We start from the raw sequence: 21759 nt of genomic DNA, 5'->3' as shown, positions 1-21759 counted from the left end.
GCTCTACCACCCCCCACTCATAGCTAGGTAATTATCATGCCTAAAGGAGTGGCTCACCCCCTCCTAGCCTTCAAGCTGAGACAACGAACTATCATAGGACCAGATGACCCTTCCCTGGTCCCATGCCTGAGTAGGATGTTCCTTTTCCCCTTATGGGCCACCTGGCTCTGCCTGGCCCTTTGTCTCTTCCTGTCCCTCCTCTTCTCTTCCCAAGACAACAGTCAGAAGGAGGAGGCCTACAGGCCACAGCCTCTCTCAGTCAATCTGTTTCTATGTCAGTGTGTAGGCCCACTCCCACACCCGACCTACACTATGGCCTTACAGATCCCATGCTGATACAGTCATAATTGTCTGAGTATTTACTGGTGAGGTAGGATGGCTCCTAACTTTACCCAGATGCTAATTAGTGCAGGTGGAAGGTGACCTGACCTGTGGATCTGGAGGAGGACTGCGGACCCCTAGCTCAGACCTGAGCCAAACCCATGTGAGGCTGGGGATGTGGAAGGCCTCCCTTCCACCACTTCAGGCTTGAATTCAGCTGCCGTCCAAGGGCTGGATCCTTGGCGAGCAGCCAGGATGATACAGGTTTCCCAAATCCCTGTCCTATAAGTATCAATTAAGGAGCTGATGATACTTAGCTTGGAGAGGGGGAGACTGGGCAGGGTGGGGGTGGGATAGAGCAGGTGAGAGATGTCTTAGAGAATTGAAAGGCCCCTCCCATGGAAAAAGCATTGGAGTGTTCCCTTTGGCCCCAGAGAGCAGTGCTGGGAACAATGGGTGGAAAAGGTCCATTTAGGCATGATGTCAGGAAAAGCTTCCTAATAGTTAGAAGCACCCTAAGGTGAAATCAGCTGCTGAGAGGTTCCTCTTCTGTAGAAGTACTCAAGCAGGGGCTCATTAACAACTCATTGGGTGTATATTAGTAGGAATTGGAGGAGAGGGGATGAATTGGACTATATGGCCCCTGAGGTCCCCTCCAGCTCTGACATTCTGTGACCTCTGACCTATGAACTGGCCTTGCCCTCAAGGAGACCCTGGTTGGACAGAGAGAAGTAATTGTTCAAGGGTTGAGGAGGTGGATATGATGGCCTCAATGACTGACATTCTGTGATCTGTGATCTGAGGGAAAAGACACAGTCCTTGGGGAACCCTCACTCTGGGTCTCTCTGAAACTGACCCTGAAGCTGCCACTCCCGCATATGGTGACAGCCATGTTCAGAGGCCATATATCCATAAAGTAGGCCGATGAGCAAAGTTTCAATGTTCAGGACAAGAACAGCAGTTGCTTCGTTGAGTGGATCTCCAACAATGTGAAAATGGCCATCCGTGACATCCCATCCTGGGGGCCTGAAAACGTCTACCGCTTTCATTGGTAACACTACTGCCATCCAAGAGCTATTTAAGCCCATTTCTGAGCAGTTTGCAGCCATGTTCTTTAGAAAGGCTTTCTTACATTGGTGTACTAGAGAAGGCATGGATGAAATGGAATTCATTGATGTGGAAAGCAACCTGAATGATTTGGTTTCTGAATATCAGCACTATCAGCATGCCACAGCTAAGGAGGAGGGAGAATTTGAGGAGGAGGCTGTAGAGGAGGTGGCAGAAAGCTGTGCATGAGTTACTCTGTAAATTATGCTGAAAGGGTGGCAGGGGACTTCCTCTCATGGAAACCCTAGTCTAATAGGGAGACTTAAGTTATTGGGGATAGGGAAGGAGTCCTCATATCAGAGAGGGTCTTTGGAGGTCTGGGTCAGGTCTGGCTTTGAAAGGAGTACATCATAGCAAGAAATTAGAATGAGAAGCACAGGTTGAATAGGGGAACACTGGGGAGAGTGCTGTGATTTGACCAGCCATCTCCCGTAGTCCCTGTCCATGATTAAGGATAGTGGCTGATCCTTCATGGGGAAAGTCTGGATGGGAGCCCATCAGCACATAGTCCCCTGCAGGGACTGAGAGCCCAGTTGGTGAAAGAAGGAAGAGAAAGTAGATCAGGACTCAGTGGGCTCTTGGAGCTATGGATGGAGGGATTCCCAGCTACTCTTCCCCAATAGATGGCAGCTTCTCTTGGGATGGCCACCAGGATCCTGGCCTCTAGCCTAGGCTCTGCTTCTGACTCCCCTCCAGCGAAGGGCAAGGCAATTCATTCCACTTTGGAACAGCTCCAGCAAGATTTTTTTCCTGATCTCACACTTGAATTGGCCTTTCTGGAACTTCCACCCATGGCTCCTGGTTCTGCCCACCAGAATAAAGCAAAGCTAGTTTAATTCTCCTCCACATGACAGTCCTTCAAATATAGCTATCATCTCCTCCCTCCCTGAGCCTTCTCTTCCCCATGTTGAACACCCCTACTTCCTTCACCAACATTCACATGACAAGGACTCAAAACCCATCACCATCCTGGTTGCCATCTCTCTGGGTACTCTCCAACTTATTATCATCCCTTGCCTCAATTTCCCAATGAACTGGGTTCAGAGTGTGCTCCAGGAAGGTCTTTGAGATTGTAAACTGAAGAGCAGGTACTGACCTACTCAAGACAAATTCCCTATGCCATTGAAATGACAGGTCTGGTGTCTCTAACTACAAAACGAACAATAATTGACTTTTACATACATTTTCACCTTTCCAGATTCCCCGTGAGGTCAGTACAACAGGTATCATCCTCATTTTACAGATGAAGAAATGGAGTTTCAATGAAATCAAGTCACTTGCCCGAGGTCACAAAGCTAAATGTCACATTTGATATGAAGGAGGTCTTACAAATTCCCAGTCCAACATTCTAGATATGACACGGCTGTATCCCAACTCCCAGGATAAATAGAAGAGGCTGAATAGTCATCTTCCCTTGAAACTGGAGAGGACAATATGTATATCTAACTCTGCTTGTGGGTCATACTGAAAATGCAGCATGCAAGAAGACAGCAAGGTTACAGGACAGACTTCCAGGGGAAGTGAAAACTCCCGACCCCAATTGTCCCTGGGTTCCTCAAATGCAAAAGCATTGGGAGGGGGGCGGGAACTATGTCCCCTGAGAACTGTGCTCAGCCTGGTACATCTCCGAGATGCTGCATGTATATGGGAGAGGAGGGAAGGTTTGTCCATTGTTTGCCTCCCCAGGCCCTGACTCAGTAAGGCAGGAAACAGAGCTGACAGAAAGGGCCAGGGTCCCCCCCTACCATTCTTCCTGGGTATGACATCCAGAGCAGCTGAAATCACAGGGGAGGTTAGGGAAAACACGTCCAAGATGGTGGTGATCAGGAGTATGCTGGTAAACGTTTAACTGACTCGGAAAAAAAAATGTACACAGGCCAGATTTTGAAGTTTAAAATGCATCATTAATCTTGTCTCTGTCATTTTCTTAAGTCTAGACCATCAACAAAACAATAAATCCAGTCCTGATTTGTAGCATTTCAACCTTGAGTTCCAGATTCTCTGCCATCCCCTCGCCCTTCCCCCGTCCCTGAGACAGTAAGCACTCTGATAGAGATTGTACACGTGCAATCATGCAAGACGTATTTCCACATTGGTTATGTTGTGAAGGAAGACACAAATCACCCTGCCCAAAAAGGAAAAAAATAAAGTGAAAAATAGCGCGCTTTGATCTGCATTCAGACTCCAGTATTTTGTTCTCGGCAGGTGAAGGACATTTTTTTTATCATGAGTCCTTTGGAATTGTCTTGTATTATGGTATTGCTGAGAATAGCTAGTCATTCACAATTGATCCACTTGCAAAATTGTTGTTACTTTGTACAATGTTCTCTTGGTTCTGCTCACTCCACTTTGCATCATTTTATGTAAATCTTTCCAGCTTTTTCTGAAATCACCCTGCTCATCATTTCTTATAGCATAATAATATTCCATTGTAATCACATACCACAACTACTTCAGCCATTCCCCAGTTAATGGGCAATTTCCAATGCTTTCCAACTGAGGCAATTTCCTAAGCTTCCCGTTCTTTGTCACTGCAAAAAAAGCTGCTATAAACGTTTTTCTACAAATAGGTGCTCTTCCCTTTTTCATCTCTGTGGAATACAGACCTAGTAGTGGTATTGTTGGATCAAAGGGTATGACAGTTTGGTTGTCCTTTGGACATAGTGCCAAATTGCTCTCCAGAATGGTTGGATCAGTTCACAACTCCACCCACAGTACATTAGTGTTCCAATTTTCTCAGATGCCTCTAATATTTATTATTTTCCTTTCTGTCATATTAGCCTATCCAAGAAGTGTGAGGTAGTACCTTAAAACAGAACATTGTTCTTGCTCTAAACAAACTCAAGTCACAAATCCTGCACACGAACTCTTCTCTGGGACTGCTGAATGAGATCACTGACATGCTGGCAACGCCACTTTGTAGGTCTTAGAGATCAAGAGAGGTAGCCATGGACAGAAAAAGAGCCCATATTGTCCCTGGTTTTATTTTGTTTTGTTTTAATACAAAGAGGTTAGGGTCTTCAAAACAAAATGAGAATGAGCTTGACTTTGATTGCTGGAAAAATTCTAAAACCCATTATTAAAGGGATGGTTTGTGAGTGTTAATTTGGAAAGGGAAGCAGTGAGCCCCAGTGGCTTCATCCACAAGAGATCAGCCCATACTCACTCCATTTCCCTTTGACAGAATCAACAGATGAGAAAGAGATATCATGGCAAGGTGCATAAAAGGCCAGCCTTGAAGACAGGAAGATTCAGGTTCCCCTACTGCCATTGACATGTATCCTGAAGGACTCTAAGAGTCCCCAGGCAGCTCTTCCCCCAACTGTGAAATCATAAATCAGGACCAAAAGAAGCCAGCTAGGCTGCTACATCATAGATATTGACTTCAGCCAAGCACTTGACCAAGTCTGTCTTGGTGTCCTTGTGGACAAGCTGGAGCATCGTGATGGATTCACAGCTGGCTGAGTGATGGGTCACTAGTGTCACACAGCTATTCCCAGCGGAGGTGGCAGCGCGCTTACATCTTCACCTTCAAGTCTTAGAAAGAGATGCCCACAAAATAATTGAAGAGGTTTCCGGAAAGCACTGTTGATCTAAAATGTTCACCAGTGATAGAAATCAATATTAACTTAAAGTGAGGTAACAAGGGAAGTGTCCCAGGCTTAATGGGCAGACCATAGGACTCAATAGTTCTGAAGGACTCTCCTCCGCCTGCCCTTGCTAGTCCAGATCATGGGTACTCCTCTCTTATCACACAGTAAGAAAAACAAGCACAAACTGGAAAGCATGCATAGGAGGATGGATAGGGATCTAGTGACCTTGTGCTGCAGTAGAGAGAGCATTAGACTTGGGGTCCTGGAAAACTCAAGTTCAAATTCAGCCTCAGACACTTAGTAGCTGTGAGGCCCTGGGCAAATCACTTAACCTCTGTCTGCCTCCGTTTCCTCATCTGTAAAATAAGGATGATAATAACAATATGAGATAATATATGTAAAGTGTTGTACAAATGTTCATTAATTCTTATTATCATAAGAAGATTGTTTGAAGGAATTAGAAATATTTAGCCTGAAGAAGAGAAAATGGTGGGGCATGGACAACATGACAGGTACATTCAAGAATCTGAAAAGCTGTCATGTGGAAAGAGATGTTCTGCTTGGCTGTAAAGAGCAGAACCAAGAGGAATGGGTGAATGGGTTATAAAGAAGTAGATTTAGGGGACAGCTAGGTGGCACAGTGGACAGAGCACCAGCCCTGGATTCAGGAGGACCTGAGTTTAAATCCATTCTCAGACACATAACACTTACTAGCTGTGTGACCCTGGGCAAATCACTTAACCCCATTGCCTAGCCGAAGAAGAAGAAGAAGAAGAAGAAGAAGAAGAAGAAGAAGAAGAAGAAGAAGAAGAAGAAGAAGATGATGATGATGATGATGATTTAGGACTGAGGTAAGGAAAAAGTTTCTAATCATTAACACTGGCCAAAAGAAGCATGGGCTGCCTAGGGAAAGAGGTTGCTCTCTCATGCTTAAAGAGGCTAGATGGCCACTTGAGGCAACACTGTCCAGTGGATTCTTGTATAGGCAAAAAAGGTTGGTGACTGAGATTCTTCCAACTCTTTTTTTCTTGGATTCTGGGTGGAGTGAAAGGTCTGGTGGTCCTTGTGGGCTGGGGTGATAGAGGTTTGCTGATCTTGGAAGCAGGAGCTTGAGCGTTTATAGCCTGGATGACACTCACTAGCTTTAAGTGATGCCCTTGAGCAAATGATTTGTCTGAGTCTCCATTTTTCCTTCTAGAATATGGAAAGAGCTTTCCTTAACATGACCTTTCTCCCAGGGCTGTCATGAAGAACCGCTTTGTCCCTTTGTTATTTCAATGTCCTGTGATTTAATCAATGTGGAGTTGTGGAAAGAATATTAGATCTGGAGTCAGATCACCTGAGTTCAAATGCTGCTTCTGCACCATATAACCTATGTCACCTTAGGCAAGTCATTTGACTTCTTTAGGCCTCCATTTCCTCTTCTGAAAAAAACAAATCGGTGGGTTGGGAAAAGCTATGTGAGAAAATGTCAAGCTCTCAAGATTTTCCTCCATGAAAGAGATAAAATATTGCCTCTGAGCCAACATAGAACTGTGAAAACAAATAAGAGTAGGGGGCAGAACAGGGGTCCTCCTGGGACAATTGGAGAAGATCTGAAGAAAAATCCCAGGATGAGATTTCCATCCTGTGAAGAGTAAACACCTCCAGGCTAGGATCCAGTTTAACAACCAGCTGCAATCCCTGGGGGTAGCTGATTTGGGAGGCTTCCTCTGCCCCAGCCACAGGAACTTTTACCCTGGGACAGTGAGGGGAATTGGGCATCTGACCTGGGAAAGATCTAGAGAACTTCTGCTGACAAACAACCTAGTTGTGCTGCAAAGATGCTGTGGGGGCAAGAAGGAACCAGCACATGCTGGTGAGTGCACCTGCAGTGGGGTGGGACTCTGCTGGCTGTGGGCACTTACTAGAGGCTGGAGGACTTGGCTTGAGTTGAAGGTCAGAAGGGAGAACTGAAGAGGATCAGAGGCACCACCCCCCATACCCCAGGACTAGAGGTGATTATAAAAACTAATTAATACAAAAAATGCACAGGCAAAGGAGAAAGAATCCAACCCCAGAGAGCTAGATTGGGGTTCATCCTCAGAGGAGGATACTGAAGAAAAGAAATCCTCTTCTACCCCAAAGAGAAATGTCAAATGGTGACCTGCCCAAAAAGAATTCATTGAAGAACTTTAAAAAGACTTTAAAAATCAAATGAGAGATTGAGGAAAAACTAAAAAGAAAAATAAGAATAAGCCAAGAAAAACAATGAAATTATGAAAAGAAAGCCAACCAATTAGAAAAAGAGATCCAGAATCTTAAGGAACAACTCCTTGAAAATCATAATTGGGCAAGGGGAAGCCAGCTAAGTTATAAGAGGTGAAGAAATAAAAAAACAAAATATAAAGAATGAAAAAATAGAAGAGAAAGTGAAAGATCTCATAAGAAAAGCAGTGCATCTACAGAACAGATCAAGAAGAGAAAACATAAAAATAATTGGACTATCTGAAAGTTCTGATAAAAAAAAAGAATCTTGACACAATAATACAAGAAATAATTAAATTGTCCTGAAGCATTAGAAAAAGAGGGGAAAGTAGAAATAGAAAAAATCCACACGTCACCACCTAAAAGAGATCTTGAAAGAAAAACTCACAGGAATATCATAGTCAAATTTCAAAACCCCTGGATCAAGGACAAAATATTACAAGCAACAAGAATTAAAAAAAAACAATTTACATATGGCGGTACCACAATTAGAAACACACGAGACCTACCAGTGGCGACACTAAAAGGTCTTGGAACTAAAAGGGCTTGGAACACTGTGTACTGAAGAGCAAAAGAACTGGGTTTCTGGCCAAAAGTATCATATCCAGCAAAGCTAAACGAAATTCTGAATAGAAAAAAATGGACAGTTGGTCAACTTTCAGGATTTTGTTAAAAAAAACAAACCAACCATGAAATCAATAGAAGACTTCACAGACAAGAGCCAAGAGAAATATAAGGTACATACCAATGACCACTTACAAGGGACTAAATAAGGAGAGAATGTTTACCTTTTATGTATCGAAAATGTAAGGCCTATGTCTAAGATCGTTACTAGTAATTAGGTAATTTATAAGAAAGATTTTGGGTGTTCCTGAGGATGATGTGACTTCACAAAGTAAAACCATTCAAGAACAGCTAAAAGAGTAATTATCTATTACAAATGAGGTGCAAGAGGAAGAATCAATACAGAGGAATTAGATGGGGGAGAAGAGCTGCTGGTTCTGGAAACCTACTTTCATCGGGAATGGGTTTAAGAGGGGGAAATACATATATATTTAGAAGAGTATAAAAGTCTTCTAAATTTAGAAAGAAATAAAATGCTAAGGGGATGGGGGGGAGGATAAAGGAGGGCTCTTTAGAGGGGAGGTAAGGGAATAGGTTAAAAGGAGGATATGGAAGGGGTCTTAGATTTAGGGAAATGGGAGGATAAGGGAGGGATTGTTGAAGTGGGTATAGGTTAAGTAATAGAAGAGTAAGGTAACAGGAAGAAGTAAAGTAGAAGAGTTAGGAGAGATAAGAAAAAAGAGATATACACAATCATAAAAACAAAGATTAGGAGTAGAATCTCTTAGGGAAAGTATATGTTTTGTGCATGCATGTATGTATATATGTATGTATGTGTATATATGTATACATGTATATATATATATATATATATATATATATATATATATATATATATATATATAAAAATATGCCCATGCTTAATTATAGCCTTGGGGTGATGGGTAGTGGGGAGGAAGAGGGGAAAAAGAAAAAGTGTACAGCAGAGAACAAAAGAAAACCTACAAGGAAGCAAAGAAAAGATGGACAGCTTTCAATATAACACAATATTTAACATATAGGCTTTCTTGAAATGAAATTTTTAATCCTCTCCTATGTTCTGGCTGTGCACATGACATTTTTTTTTCTTTTCTTATTTTATATTTAAGTTTATGATGTTTCCTTCTCTTTTCTTGTTATGTATTTAAATTTTAGCTTTTGTCTAAAATAAAAAAATTTAAAACAAAACCACAACATAATTAAAATTTAAATTAACTCAGAAAAATGGAGGAGAGATGAATATAGGTAGCAGAGAAGCAGCAAATAGATTGAAAGACACAGGTGGTTAGAAAGAAAATGTGACGATAGAGGTGGCAACCTGCTAAAGAATATGAGATGGAATAGGATGAAAAGGAAGGTGCTTTGGCAAGGAGTAGGACCATCTCTTCATGTGAGGCAAGGGAGAAGGAAAAGATAGTGAGGGAAGACATCTAAGCAATGTGAGATGAGGAAGAGGAGAGAAAGAATTCTATGAAGTTTTATGAGGCAACATCCTCAGGTAAGAGAAGGGAAGGTGACCCATGGGAGGCTTGAGAAAGGATGAAAAGGCTTGGAGTAGTCACTGTGGTGAGCTGAAGAGTAAATTGGTCAGGTGTCACAGGTGTTGCCTCCGTGAGGGCTCATTTCAGATTATCTAACAAATTTGTAGTGAACCCAGTCAACACAATTTTGTGATTTTCTCTGGCTCTGTTCAGCAGCACATGAGTAGGAAAGAAGGCATAAGATTGTATAATCCAAAGCTAGGGTTTGTCAAGACATGCTCAACAACAGGATAAGAAGGCAAAGGATTCAAGTGCAAGAAATAGTGTAGAGTTTAAGTTTTTTTCACCAAGGGGTCAAGATAGGAAAGGTAGAAAACCATGATGAAGTGGGGAGGGTGGGGGAATGTGGAGATGGTCTGGGAAGGAACTGAGGAGTGCTAGGATTGGAAGTCAAGGTAAGGATGAAGAACAGGGATAGAGGTCATGAGGCAGAAAAGGCAAAAGGAAAGATAGAATGATAAAAATTATCAACAGATAAAGGAATTCAGAGTTCTTGAACTCTGTGAAAGTGAACGACCCACAATTGTAGGTGATGGATAGATCAAGGTATAACCATCTATCCATATAGCTGAGCAGACTGAAGAACTAGGAAGTTAGTGTTTGATGGAACATTAATATGTATGCCGAGATTCTCTAGTAGGAGGGCAGGACTTGGGGAGGAGAGACAGACAGTAAGCCAGGACTCAACTCACTGAGGAAGGAAGAAGAATTCCTGAGAGCCAGTAGACAACAGCCACCAGGATTTTGATTGGGTGATAAATATGGATTGAATGAACTTCAAAGAAGGAGAGGTTACTGAGTACTGACAGTAGAGGGAGAACCTGGAAGTGGCAATGGGGAGCAAGAGAAATTCCAACTCTCCCACCATGACCAATGAGTCATGGGTTAGGAATGAAAGTAGAAAAAGTACAGGAAAAGGTAACCAGGTTGGAGCAAAGGCTCAGTCAGTAGCAGAAGATGGGGTGAGAAACAACAAAATGGAAGATGAATACAAGTTTGTTAATTATAGCACCAACATTCCAGCCAGCACAGTGGAAGCAGAGGTGATAAGTAGATCTGGAGTAGGATTCTGTTGTGCTAGAGTTGGAGAAGGAAAGAAACAGCCTATGAAGAGAACCCAATCTAAAGGAGAGACTCAGCCTTGCCCTGGGGAGCTCCCACACCCATCCTGACTGAGAACAATTGTTGTTTCTGTCCAACTTGGCTTCAAAAACAGCATACCCTTCCAAGCAATTCAGAATCATGATTGAGCTTGGTACATCGGTTGGAAACATTTTTCCTGGCTTCTTTTCTCCTCCTTCCCCTCCCTCGTCAGCCCACCAGTTCCATGGAAGAAGTTCGTTGTTAAGATTTCAAAAAGTGGAGTTCAGGAATCTACCTGGGTGGGAGCCCAGAGAAACATAGCACAGCCCCATCCCATAGCTCAGTCTCATAGCAAGGACCAAGAAGGTGGATGCCAAGATGGTACATGGAGAAGCAGGGATAGAAATTTGGTTAAGCTTCTTCAGGGACTTAAAGCTGTAGAAGGGGGACAGGGATACCCAGGGTCTCTGCCCTGAGAGATAGGAGATACCTGGAGCTGGAAGTCAGAAGATCCAGCCTCTTGCCTTGATTCTGCCCCACCCCCAAGGCTACTGAGTGATCTTAAACAAGTAGATTCCTTTCCCTTCCTGGTCTTGTTTCCCCATTTCTTGAAAATGCAGGATCATAGATTCCATATATTGGGATCATAGACCTAGAGCTGAAAATGACCTTAAGTCCCATCTGGTCCACCCCCCTTATTTTACAGATGAGGAAACTGAAGCCTAAAAAAGTGAAATGGTCACCTACGCAGCAGATATCAGAGGTCAGATTCAAACCCAGGGCCTCTGACTCCAGAACCAAGGTTCTTCCCACTGCCCCACTTTACCTCCTGGAGAGGAAATGAGATCATGCACCACTCTCATTTCCTGGGAAAATCAGAGGGCCTTTGGTGTGGAATGTCACAGACGTGATCTTTGTGTCTCTTGATTTTGCTTAACTGTTTTCCTTTGTTACAAGGAAAGGTTCATGGGAGCAGGGGAAGGGCGATGATATTCAGAAATTACTAGGATATAAAACCAAAAGCTGTCAATTACATTTTTAAATGCTTTATTTGAAGAGTACAGCATGGAAAAGAGCAATCATCTTTGTATACTCAGTGCCTAGCATATTGCTGTGCATACAGTAGGTGCTTAATAATCATTTCTTAAAATAAAGAAGTGAATCAAAATGGAGTAGATTGGACTAGGTCATTTCTGAAGGGCCCCCCCCATGAACAGAAAACCCTCCAGCATTCTACCTTCCAAGGTCCCTTCTGACCTAGAATATCTAAAATCTGAAGTTTACATAGCACTCTGAGAGGCTGACTAGCAGAATGGGTACAGACCTGGCCTCAGAGACCAGAAGACCTGTGTTCAAGGTGCATCTCTGACCATCCTGGCAGGGTCACACAGGACAAATCACTGTAGCTAAGGTTGCTCCTGCAACTACCCAAGTCCATTTGCTAAAAGCAGATGTAGACCTGAGGGCTGTATCACGTATTCCCACCATCCATAAAATCAAAGGTCCCATTTTTAAAAAATCATGATGCTTTTCATGCATAATCTCAGTTGAGTTTCAGAACATCCCTGTAAGATTGGTACCAGTAATATTGTTATCTTCCTTTTGCAGAGGCACAAAAATTAAAGGGATTTCTCTCTGGTTGCAAAGCTCAGCAAGTCAATGTCACAGGAAGGAGATGAAGCCAGGTCTTCCTGACTCCAAATCCAACACTCTATTAGCTTTGCCATCATATGGTTTGATTCCCTCTCTTGGGATGGAGGTTTCATGATCACCCAGTTTAGACACAAGAGCACCAAGGATGGTTCTGACTCCCTCTTATGAGATAGGCTCAATATGCAGCATGCAAGAAGGAGGTTAGACTATAGGAGGAACCTTGAGGATAGGAAGAACTTCAGGTCACTTCCCAGAAACATAGAATCATTACTGATCAAGATTTGGAAGGGACTTCAGAGGTAACCCACTCATTTTATTGATAAGGAACTATTTCTATCCCCCTTTCTACTCAAGTTTCCTTCATTTGACTGTGGTAAGTGGTGCTATGTCCCCTCCACTCTCTTCTCAGACTCATTGACCTCTGGGATAGTCTGTTTAATGATGATAGGAGGTTACCCCAATGGCTACTTCTCCAAGCCTCGGCCATGAAGTGAGCTTCAGCGAGGGTGGAATCGAAGCTGGTAGATGGGAGGCACATTGCCCACTCCACTCACCCTTGGAGTGAGATCAATGCTATCAGGATGCATGGAGGAGCTCAGGGAGAAATTCTGTAGGATGGTGGTGAAGAAGAGGAAAAGTTCCATCCGGGCAATGCCCTCACCCAGGCATGTTCGCTTTCCTGAGGGTACAGAGAGGAGTGTCATGGAGGCCATGCCAAGGAGACCCCACCTCCCAAGGACCATCTTGGAAGTGCACAAAATCCTTCCTTCATGTACACCAGGTGAGAGCAGTAACATAAATGTTTTCCCACAATTCCCACAGGATCACAGTGTGAGAGCGAGAATGACCTCAGCAGCTGTGTAGTCCAAGCCCAAGAGACCCAGGGAAGTGAAATGATTCACGATCACAGTTCTGTAGCTGGAAGGGACCTTAGAGGTCATCTGGCTCAAGTACCTCATTTATACATGAAGAAACTGAGGGTGAGAGAAAGGAAATGGCTTACCCAGCATTACTCTGGGGGAAAATGAGGGGACTGAGACTTGCGCCAGCAACAAATCCATTGCCTCTGGTGTCTATGTACTAATCCACCATGGATGAGAAAGAAACAGAAGGAACCAGAGATCCCAATGCAAAGAGGCAAAATCTTATCTCATGGGTACACTAAGGCTTGGAGAGATGGAATGTATGGCTAAAAACATGACATTAGAAGGATGGGGTGAATCATATTCCAAAGGAACAGAAGAGGCAACAGAGGGGCATTATATATTAAGAAGGTAAATTCATGTGATAACATTCAGGAAATAAAGTAGAGAAGCAGGGTGGAGGGCATTTGGGTGAAGATCAATGGAGGGAAAAAAAGAGATATTGTTTCCTTTGCAAAATTCTGCCTTTAGGGCAGCTAGGGGGCACAGTGGATAGATCACCAGCCTTGAAATCAGGAGGACCTGAGTTCAAATCCAGCCTCAGATCAAACACTTGACACTTACTAGCTGTGTGACCTTGGGCAAGTCACTCAATCCCAATTGCCTAAAAATAAAAAAAAAACCCAAATTCTGCTTTTGATAAACCTTGATAAAGGTTTGGTTTGATTATTATCTTTCATGCTTGAAGAGGACTAAAATGACATCACTATGTTGGGGTCAAGGTACAGTGTGTCTGACTGTGGCTGATCCAACCAAGAAGTGCTTGGAAGGCTCTACCAGAGGTCACAAATAGTCCATATGAACACTTGGAATGGAAGTGTCTAACTGTGCACCTCATATTTCTTTTGAGCTACAGTAATTCTGCTTTGCTGATAGAGATATGATCAAGTTGGATTGATAAAGGAAGATAAATATAAAGAGATGTGTTTATGTCATGTGATAATGCATTATATTGTATTTGTATATAAATGCATACATATGGAGGAGACATCTGTGGGCCTTGGGGTTCATTTATCCAATATCCCCCATCTTTCCCAATGGCCCCTAGGCTTCCAGGTCAGCCTGAAGTGACAGCCTAGAGACAGAGACAGCGCAGGGTTGGTTGTCTTTAACTGGCACTTGAGCAGAGGGTCCCCAAGAGAGTCTCTATGGGCCCTGGGGACAGTACTTACCTGAAGAGAAGGGAATAAAGGCCTCACTCTTCTTCAGAGATCCCTGAGCATCCAAGAAATGGTTGGGGTCAAAGGCATGAGGTTTCTCAAAGTACCTGGGATCATGCAGGGCTGTGCTCAGGGCAGGGTACACTTCAGTGCCCTGCCATGAGAAAAGGGTGTCATCAGAAGTAGAAAGTGAGCTCCACTACATCTTCCCCATCACCCGAGAACAGACCATCAAGGCTCTCCAGGGCCAGGTCATAACCTGGGCAAGCAGAGCCATGCTGAGGCAAGGTAGATGTATCTTGGCCTAGAGCCAAGGACACATGAGGGTTGAGATTTGCAGAGATGCTGGGCCAAGCCTCAAGTCATCGTAGGCACCAGGAGACCAGATCACCCTGACACACAGCAGAGCTTAGACCCTCGGGGAATGAGGGAGGGGCAAGAAGACTGCCCATCAGTTTCCACAGACCAACAAAGTTTGAAGTTGGCACAGGCATGGAGTTTATCTAATCCAGCAATCCTATCATGGAGATGAGGAAACTAAGGCATAGAGAGGTAATATCTGTGTCACTAGATTCTGCTCTATTTAACCTTCTAGTATTTTTTGTTTAACACACATATTCTGAGTCTGGCTCTTCTGGTGACATATGTTCAATATATATAGTAGATCAATGAGAGAAACCTATTTTAAAGTGGATATCATTTTATTCTTAAAATTTTATTCTCTCTAGACTTCGGTTTCTTCCTCTATAAAATAAGTGCCTTGCAATAGATCTCCAGGGTCCCCATCAGTGTCAACACTCATTTTCTTCTTTATGAGTTCTTAGAATGGCAGCATTCTATTTTCAATATTCTTTCTAACTCTGGAAATCTTTACTCAATAATTTAACAACCTTCCAAATTCTGGCATTCTCTTTCTTTGTTCTAACTTTCCTTTTGGCTTGGCATTTTATGTTCTATGTTATGAGAGCTCTTAGAACTCTATTTTCTGTGTTCCAACTGCTCTTCCAGGTTTGACTTTCTTTGTTCTAGGATGGAGTCATCTAGTCATGGGTTCTATGGGATCCTGAGCTCCTTTACATGAGTTAGAAGTGAATGGCTCAAAAGATCCTGGGAACGCTATTGCTCTCACCTTGGGAAGGAGGTAGCCCCTGAAGGAGGTGTCCTGGGTCACACAATGGGGCACAGCCATAGGGAGAAGGTCACTGAATCTCTGGGTCTCATGGATGACAGCATCTGTGTAGGGCATTTTGGCTCGATCTTTGAGGTCTGGAAGACAGTTCCTCCCAATCACATGGTCAATCTCTTCTTGGACTTTCTCTGGGGAAGAGGAAAGGACATATAAACCCAATTCACAGGAAGTGCCTCAGAAAGGAAAAATCCCATATACATACATACATACACACACATACACACACATACATACATATATTGTGTATATATAGGTGTAAGTGTGTATACGCATATCATATGTGCAGGTATATGTGTGTATCTTTTAAATAACTGAGTGAACTTATCCATTTAGATGGAAGCCAGAATAGCTGTGAGGAATCCTTGGCAGACAGCTTCCCATGGGAGAGTTTGAATTGTTGAAAATTATCCACAGGAGGAAACAGGGAAAGCTACTACATGTATGTGTGTGTGTGTGTGTGTGTGTGTGTGTGTGTGTATATGTATGTATATATAGATAGATGTCCCTTACCCTTTGAGTCATTTCTCAGAGTCCTTTGCCAGAGATGGGGGCTTAGGAACTGAGGCTGAAGAAAACTTCTTTCTGGTCTGTCGTCTTGATACTAACTATAACAGGCTTCCTCCCTCCACCTGACCTCCACCTCCACTCAAAGCCTAGCGAACGCTCCAATCTCTGGGCATAAGACTCACTCCCTGGAGCTGCTGTATTTACCCACCTGCCACCCAGGGGTACTTGAGGAGCAGGAGGCAGGCATAGCGCAAGGTGGTGCTGGTTGTCTCCGTGCCCGCAAAGAACAGTGACATGACAGTCATGATGAGGTTTCTGTAGTGGAATTTAGTGTTAGCGATTCCCTTTTCCTAGGGAAAAGGAGGAGGAAGGCAGGGAGAAAGATAAAGATGAAGAATGCCATAGGTTATCCTCAGAGTCTCTCCTTTCATATGTCTGAATCTCCCTATCTCTTCCCCTCTATCACTGAGGCTCCCTCTCTCTAAATCCCTCCATCTTGGTCTCTGTCTCTCCCCACCTTTTTTCTCTTTTTGTCTCCTCCTTCTGTCCCTGTAACTATATTCTCTTCCTTTATCTCCCTCCATCCTCATCCTCTATTTCTACCTCTTTCTGGCTCTTGGGCTCTCTTTGCTATCTACACACACACACACACACACACACACACACACACACAGTGGCAGTACTTGGAGGTGAGGGATTGATTGCCCACCTTCTCCATACGGAGCAAGTACGCATCAATAAAGTCTCGGGGGGCACTGGGGTCCAGGCTCTCTTTGTGCTTCTCCACATTTTCAGCAATGAATGCACTGATGAATGTCAGGTTGTTGTGGGCACGCCGATGGGGACCAGGAAAGAACTTTAGGAAACCTGAAAACAGCTCAAAGATCTGATGTGGAGGAAGGGAAAAAGAGAGAATAGGATGAGTCCCCTGACTTCCACAGGCACCAGCATTCCTCCAAGCCTGGGCCACCCTCTTTCTGTCCCTCCTCTAATGTGCCTGCTCCCTGTGTCCTCCCCCTCCCTATTTCTTTCTGCCCACTCCTTCCTATGTCCCTACCATCTATTTTCCTGCTTCCTTTCCCTGTGTCCTCCCCTCCCTGTGTCCCTGTGCTCTGAGGTCCTCCAATGCCCTCTATTCTTCTGTGTCCTCCTTTCCTTCTCTCTCTCCCAGTGCCACCCTATTCCTGTAGTCCAACACCCCACCTGGCCCCAGAGACTGCTTGTAAGTGTAAATGTGTCATTGAACTTGTTCAGCACGTCCTGGAACTGTTTATCATGATAGGAGAAGCGTTGACCAAACACAATGGAGCAGATGATGTTGGCCGTGATGGAGTGGAAGAGGAAGGTGGGGTCCAACAGGGCTCCTAGGGAAAGGAGACAATGGAAAAGGAGTGGAAGGAATAAGGGAGGAGTGCAGAGAAGAAGCTCAGGAGGTCAGTGGGAAGCTTCCGTGTCTTCAGGATTTCTGCTTCTTTGTTTCTCTCTGGTTCCATGTTTCTACCTTTGTATAATTACTATGCCTCTAAGATTGTACCAACAACAACCACCACTTCCCCCCAACTCAGCATCTGGGGAAAGGAAGTTCCTTCCCACCCCCAGGGTTTAGCCCCAATCCTTTATGCCACCCTGGTGGTCAGATTCTGTTTATTCCCTTTCTCAACTTCTGTCTCTGGACCTATCTGTATTCCTCTCAGTATATCTCTCTGTATACTTCTCTTTCTTGATGTGTCTCTTGGGCTGTTTTGATCTCCATTTCTAATTGGGTCTACATCCTTTTTCTCACCCTTGGATTTCTGCAGCTCCTCAACCAGACACTGGGCCTCCTCTTGGATCCGTTCTTCAATGGTTCTCTTCCCCATCCCAAAATCTCGAAGAGTGGCCAGGGAGAATCGGCGCAAAGTCTTCCACGTTTCACCATTGGCAAAGACAACCCCTAAAGGAAAAGGGATTGGGTTTGGACCCTGTCTACTCACATCCTTCATTCCTCAAATCTCTCTTCCCTTGTCTTCTTATTCCTCTACATTCTAATCTGTCTCCTCTGTCCACCCTGATCCTCCTCTCTTTATCTTCAGCTCTTACCTGTCTCCTTCTCTGATCCTCAGAGTGTGAAGTCCCTCCTTCCTCGAGCCTTACCACCACCTTGTCACCCTTCCCCAACCCCTGCCATGGCATGGCCCACTCACCCTGCCCCTGGAGAACTGAATCAACCATAGCAACGGGTGCTCGGCCACTGAACTCTTCAGCCTTCTCCACCAGAGCCTCCTTCACGGCCTCAGTCCCACATAGTACAACCACAGGTCGGGAGCCCAGGAAGATGGTAAATACATCCCCATACTTGTCCCGAAGCTATGGGAAAAGCCCCACCCTATTAGATCCCAGTTGGCACAATGCATTCCCCTCTGTATACTGGAGAGGGATATATTTGAATTAGAAGGTGTAGAAGGGTCCCTTTTAGCTCTGACTTTTAATGTTCTATGTTCTAAGGTCTCTCCTAGCATTCCATGTCTTAAGATCCCTCCCAACTCTTGACATTCTGTATTCCAAGGTCTCTTCCAATTCTGATATTCTATGATCTACATTTAAAAGGCCTCTCTAAGTCTGACATTCTATGTTCTAAAAACCCTTCCAGCTCTAATTTTCTATGCTTCTGAGGCTATACCTAGAACCACCCCCCCACCCCCATCTCACCCTGGCAATTCAGCATCAGAGGCAGAGAAATTCCTCTCCTCCCCCAGGGTCTGGCCCAATGCTTCACTGGTAGTCCAGGAAATTGTTCATGATCTGCTAAGCCTTCCTGGAGGAGTAGCTCAAAGGGCAGGATTATCTTCCTTTCTCCTATCCTTGGCAGATTATATCATCTTCTAATAGTTAAGTGTTCCCATTTGCTTTGACTTCACTTCTTTAGGAAGTGAAGGGGATGTTAAGAAAGAGAGACAGAGCAGAGCCAATATAATAAAAATGACAATTCTACCTAAATTAATCTATTTATTCAATGCCATCCCAATTAAATTATTAAAAACTGTATTATTGAACTTGAAAAAATAAAATTCATTTGAAAGAATGAAAGGGCAAGAAAATCAAAGGGATTCACGTAAAAAAAAAAAACAACAACAGAAAAGGAGTGCCAGATCTTAAACTATATTTTAAGGTGGTAATTATCAAAACTATCTGATATCACCCAAGAAATAGAATAGTAGATCAGTGGAATAAAGTGGGCATACAATACACACTAGTAAATGATTATAATAATGTCCTGTTTGATAAATGTAGAGATCTAAGCTTTGGGGATAAGAACTCACTATTTGGTAGAAATTGCTGGGAAAACTGGAAAGCAATCTGGCAGAAACTAGGTGTAGACCAATGTCTTACACCATTTACCAAGATAAGGTCAAAATGGATGCATGACCTAGACTTAAAAGGAAATATCATAAGCAAATTAGGAGAGCTTGGAATATATTACCTATCAGATTTATGAATACAGGAAGAATTCATGAATATATGAGATAGAGAGCATTGTGGGATGTAAAGTAGATTATTTTTATTACATTAAATTTAAAATGGTTTTGTACAAATAAAACCAATGTAGCCACATTTGAAGGAAAGCAGAAAATTAGGGGAAGGGGAGATTTATAGCCAGTTTCTCAGATAAAGGCCTCATATCTCAAATGCTGAGCCAAATTATGAAAACATGAATCAGTCCCCCATTGATAAATGGTCAAATTATATAAACAGGTAGTTGTTGGAGGAAGAAATCAAAGTTATATGTAGCCATATTAAAAAATGCTCTCTCATTATTGATTAAAGAAATGCAAATTAAAACAACTCTGAGGTACCATCTCATAGCTATCATATTGGCCAGAAGGATAGAAGGGGAAAATGACAGATGTTGGAGGGGATGTGTTACAACTGGAACAGTAACACATTTGGTGCAACTGTGAACTGATCCAACCATTTTGGAGAGCAATTTGGAATTATATCCAAAGAGTTACAAAATGTGTTTACCCAGCAATACCACTATTAGGTCTGCTTCCCCAAGTTGATCAGAGAAAAGAGAAAAGAATCTACAGGTTTTAAAATATTCATAGCAGCTCTCTTTGTGGTGGCAAAGCACTGGAAAGTGAGGGGATACCCATCAGTTGGGAAATGGCTGGGTAAGTTGCAGTATATGGTTATGAAGGAATACTATTGTGCTATAAGAAATGATGAGCAGGTTAGTTTCAAAAAAACACAAAAAGACTTGCACAAAATAATGCAGAGTGAAATGAGCAGAACCAAGAGAACATTATATACAGTAACAGCAATATTACTTGAACAGTAACTAAGCTATTATGAATAATATAATCATTCACATCAGTTATGAAGGACTTATGAAGGAAAATGCTATCTAACTGCAGAAAAAGAACTGATATATGGAAGTAAGAAATATATATACATATATAATATGCATGCACATATATACACACATATGCACATATATACACATATATAATGTTGGTCTTCTCTAATGTGGGATTGAGAGGGAGGGAGGATGGAGGTAATGTGGAACTCAAAATGTAACCAAATAATTAAATATTAAGAACGTCAATACAAGGAAAGGTAAAAAGTGAAATTGAAGCCTCCTTTCCCCTCTCTACCCTTCCCTTCAAACAATCTTGTTCCTGGATCCTCCTAACAAGGAGTCTGAGTTGCGGTGGAGAGACAGAGCTCTAGTGACCATCCCTATGGAAGGCACTGCTGGAGGTCTGGTAAAAACTTCTAACTTCACCCCACCTTTTTACCTCTTTTCCCAGAGGAAAACTGAGGCAGGCAGTACTGGAAATACCCTCCACCCCACCCTTGAAAATCTCAGAGAAACCTAGGACCTGATTTCCCTTCCCTCTGAAAGATCACACTGAGTCCATGGTTTTTTACTTCTTTCTATTTTGTTTTAAGAAGGAGGAACAGAGGTGAGGAAAAGCAGGGAATTAATGGAACTCTCCTCTTCCCCTCCCCCTCACCAATAAAAACTCTTCAGGCTATCAGTTCAAATACCCATATACCACTTTATATGATAGATCTCAAAGTGGTGGGGTTGTGGAACAATTGAGACAGTAATACATTTGGTGCAACTGTGAACTGATCCAACCATTTTGGAGAGCAATTTGGAATTGTATCCAAATAGGAGGCAAAAAATAAGTCATCCCATTCTCTACCCACTCTACTGTCCCACTTTTAGAGGGTCCACTCCCTCTAGAAAGAATCCTACCCCTCCCTCCCACCGTTACTAAACTTTCCCCGACATTTCCAATTATGTGTGATCTCAAAGCACTTATTCCTAGAGAATAGCCAGGAAGGAAACTGATTTGGAAAGCATCCCCACGGGGGCTGAGGAGGGACCCAGAAATCCCTCACAGGGAGTGATCTCAGACCACTTATTCCAAGATAAGGGGGTTAGGGAGGAAACTTCCCTGGGACCTCAGGAAAAAAGCTCTCGAAGTTCATTAGCCTCTTCCCTATTTCCTTTACAGTGACTGATCTCAAAGTGCTCGCTCATCTCTCATTATGGAGAGGTCTTGGGGAAACTGAGGCAGGCAGCATCACGCCACCTCCAAGTGCTCACAGGAACCCAAGCAAGCCCAACCGCACAGTTCTGCCGGTCCTCACCGCCAAAAAGGATTTCAGGAGACCATGACAATCCATCTGCAAAATGTTTCCTAGTAAAGGCAAGGGTCGCGGTCCTGGAGGGAGGCGGCCTTTCCGTGAAGCAGCGGGACCCCGGGCCAAGAGGAGCAGGAGCCCCAGGAGAGTTGCCAGAAGAAGGAGCGACCCGATATCCATGGCCCGAGCTTTGCT

General features: G+C 43.4%; 1 protein-coding gene across 1 annotated transcript; it reads right to left on the bottom strand.

Annotated features, from left to right (window-relative positions):
- Positions 1-12631: 12631 nt before the first annotated feature.
- On the bottom strand, positions 12632-21759 carry LOC110204171 (cytochrome P450 2B4-like). The gene is made up of 9 exons (XM_020980465.2): positions 21571-21759; positions 18111-18273; positions 17711-17860; positions 17131-17291; positions 16637-16813; positions 16136-16277; positions 15361-15548; positions 14244-14385; positions 12632-12827 (listed from the first exon to the last, which is right to left on the bottom strand). The coding sequence occupies exons 1-9, from the start codon at positions 21742-21744 to the stop codon at positions 12646-12648; spliced, it is 1479 nt and encodes a 492-aa protein (XP_020836124.1). The 5' UTR covers positions 21745-21759; the 3' UTR covers positions 12632-12645.

Source organism: Phascolarctos cinereus, unplaced genomic scaffold (assembly GCF_003287225.1).
Source record: "Phascolarctos cinereus isolate Bilbo 61053 unplaced genomic scaffold, phaCin_HiC Scaffold_726;HRSCAF=1367, whole genome shotgun sequence".
Classification (NCBI taxonomy): domain Eukaryota; kingdom Metazoa; phylum Chordata; class Mammalia; order Diprotodontia; family Phascolarctidae; genus Phascolarctos; species Phascolarctos cinereus.
Note: the sequence above shows the minus strand (reverse complement) of the source record. Positions and strands in the feature narration are given on the sequence as shown.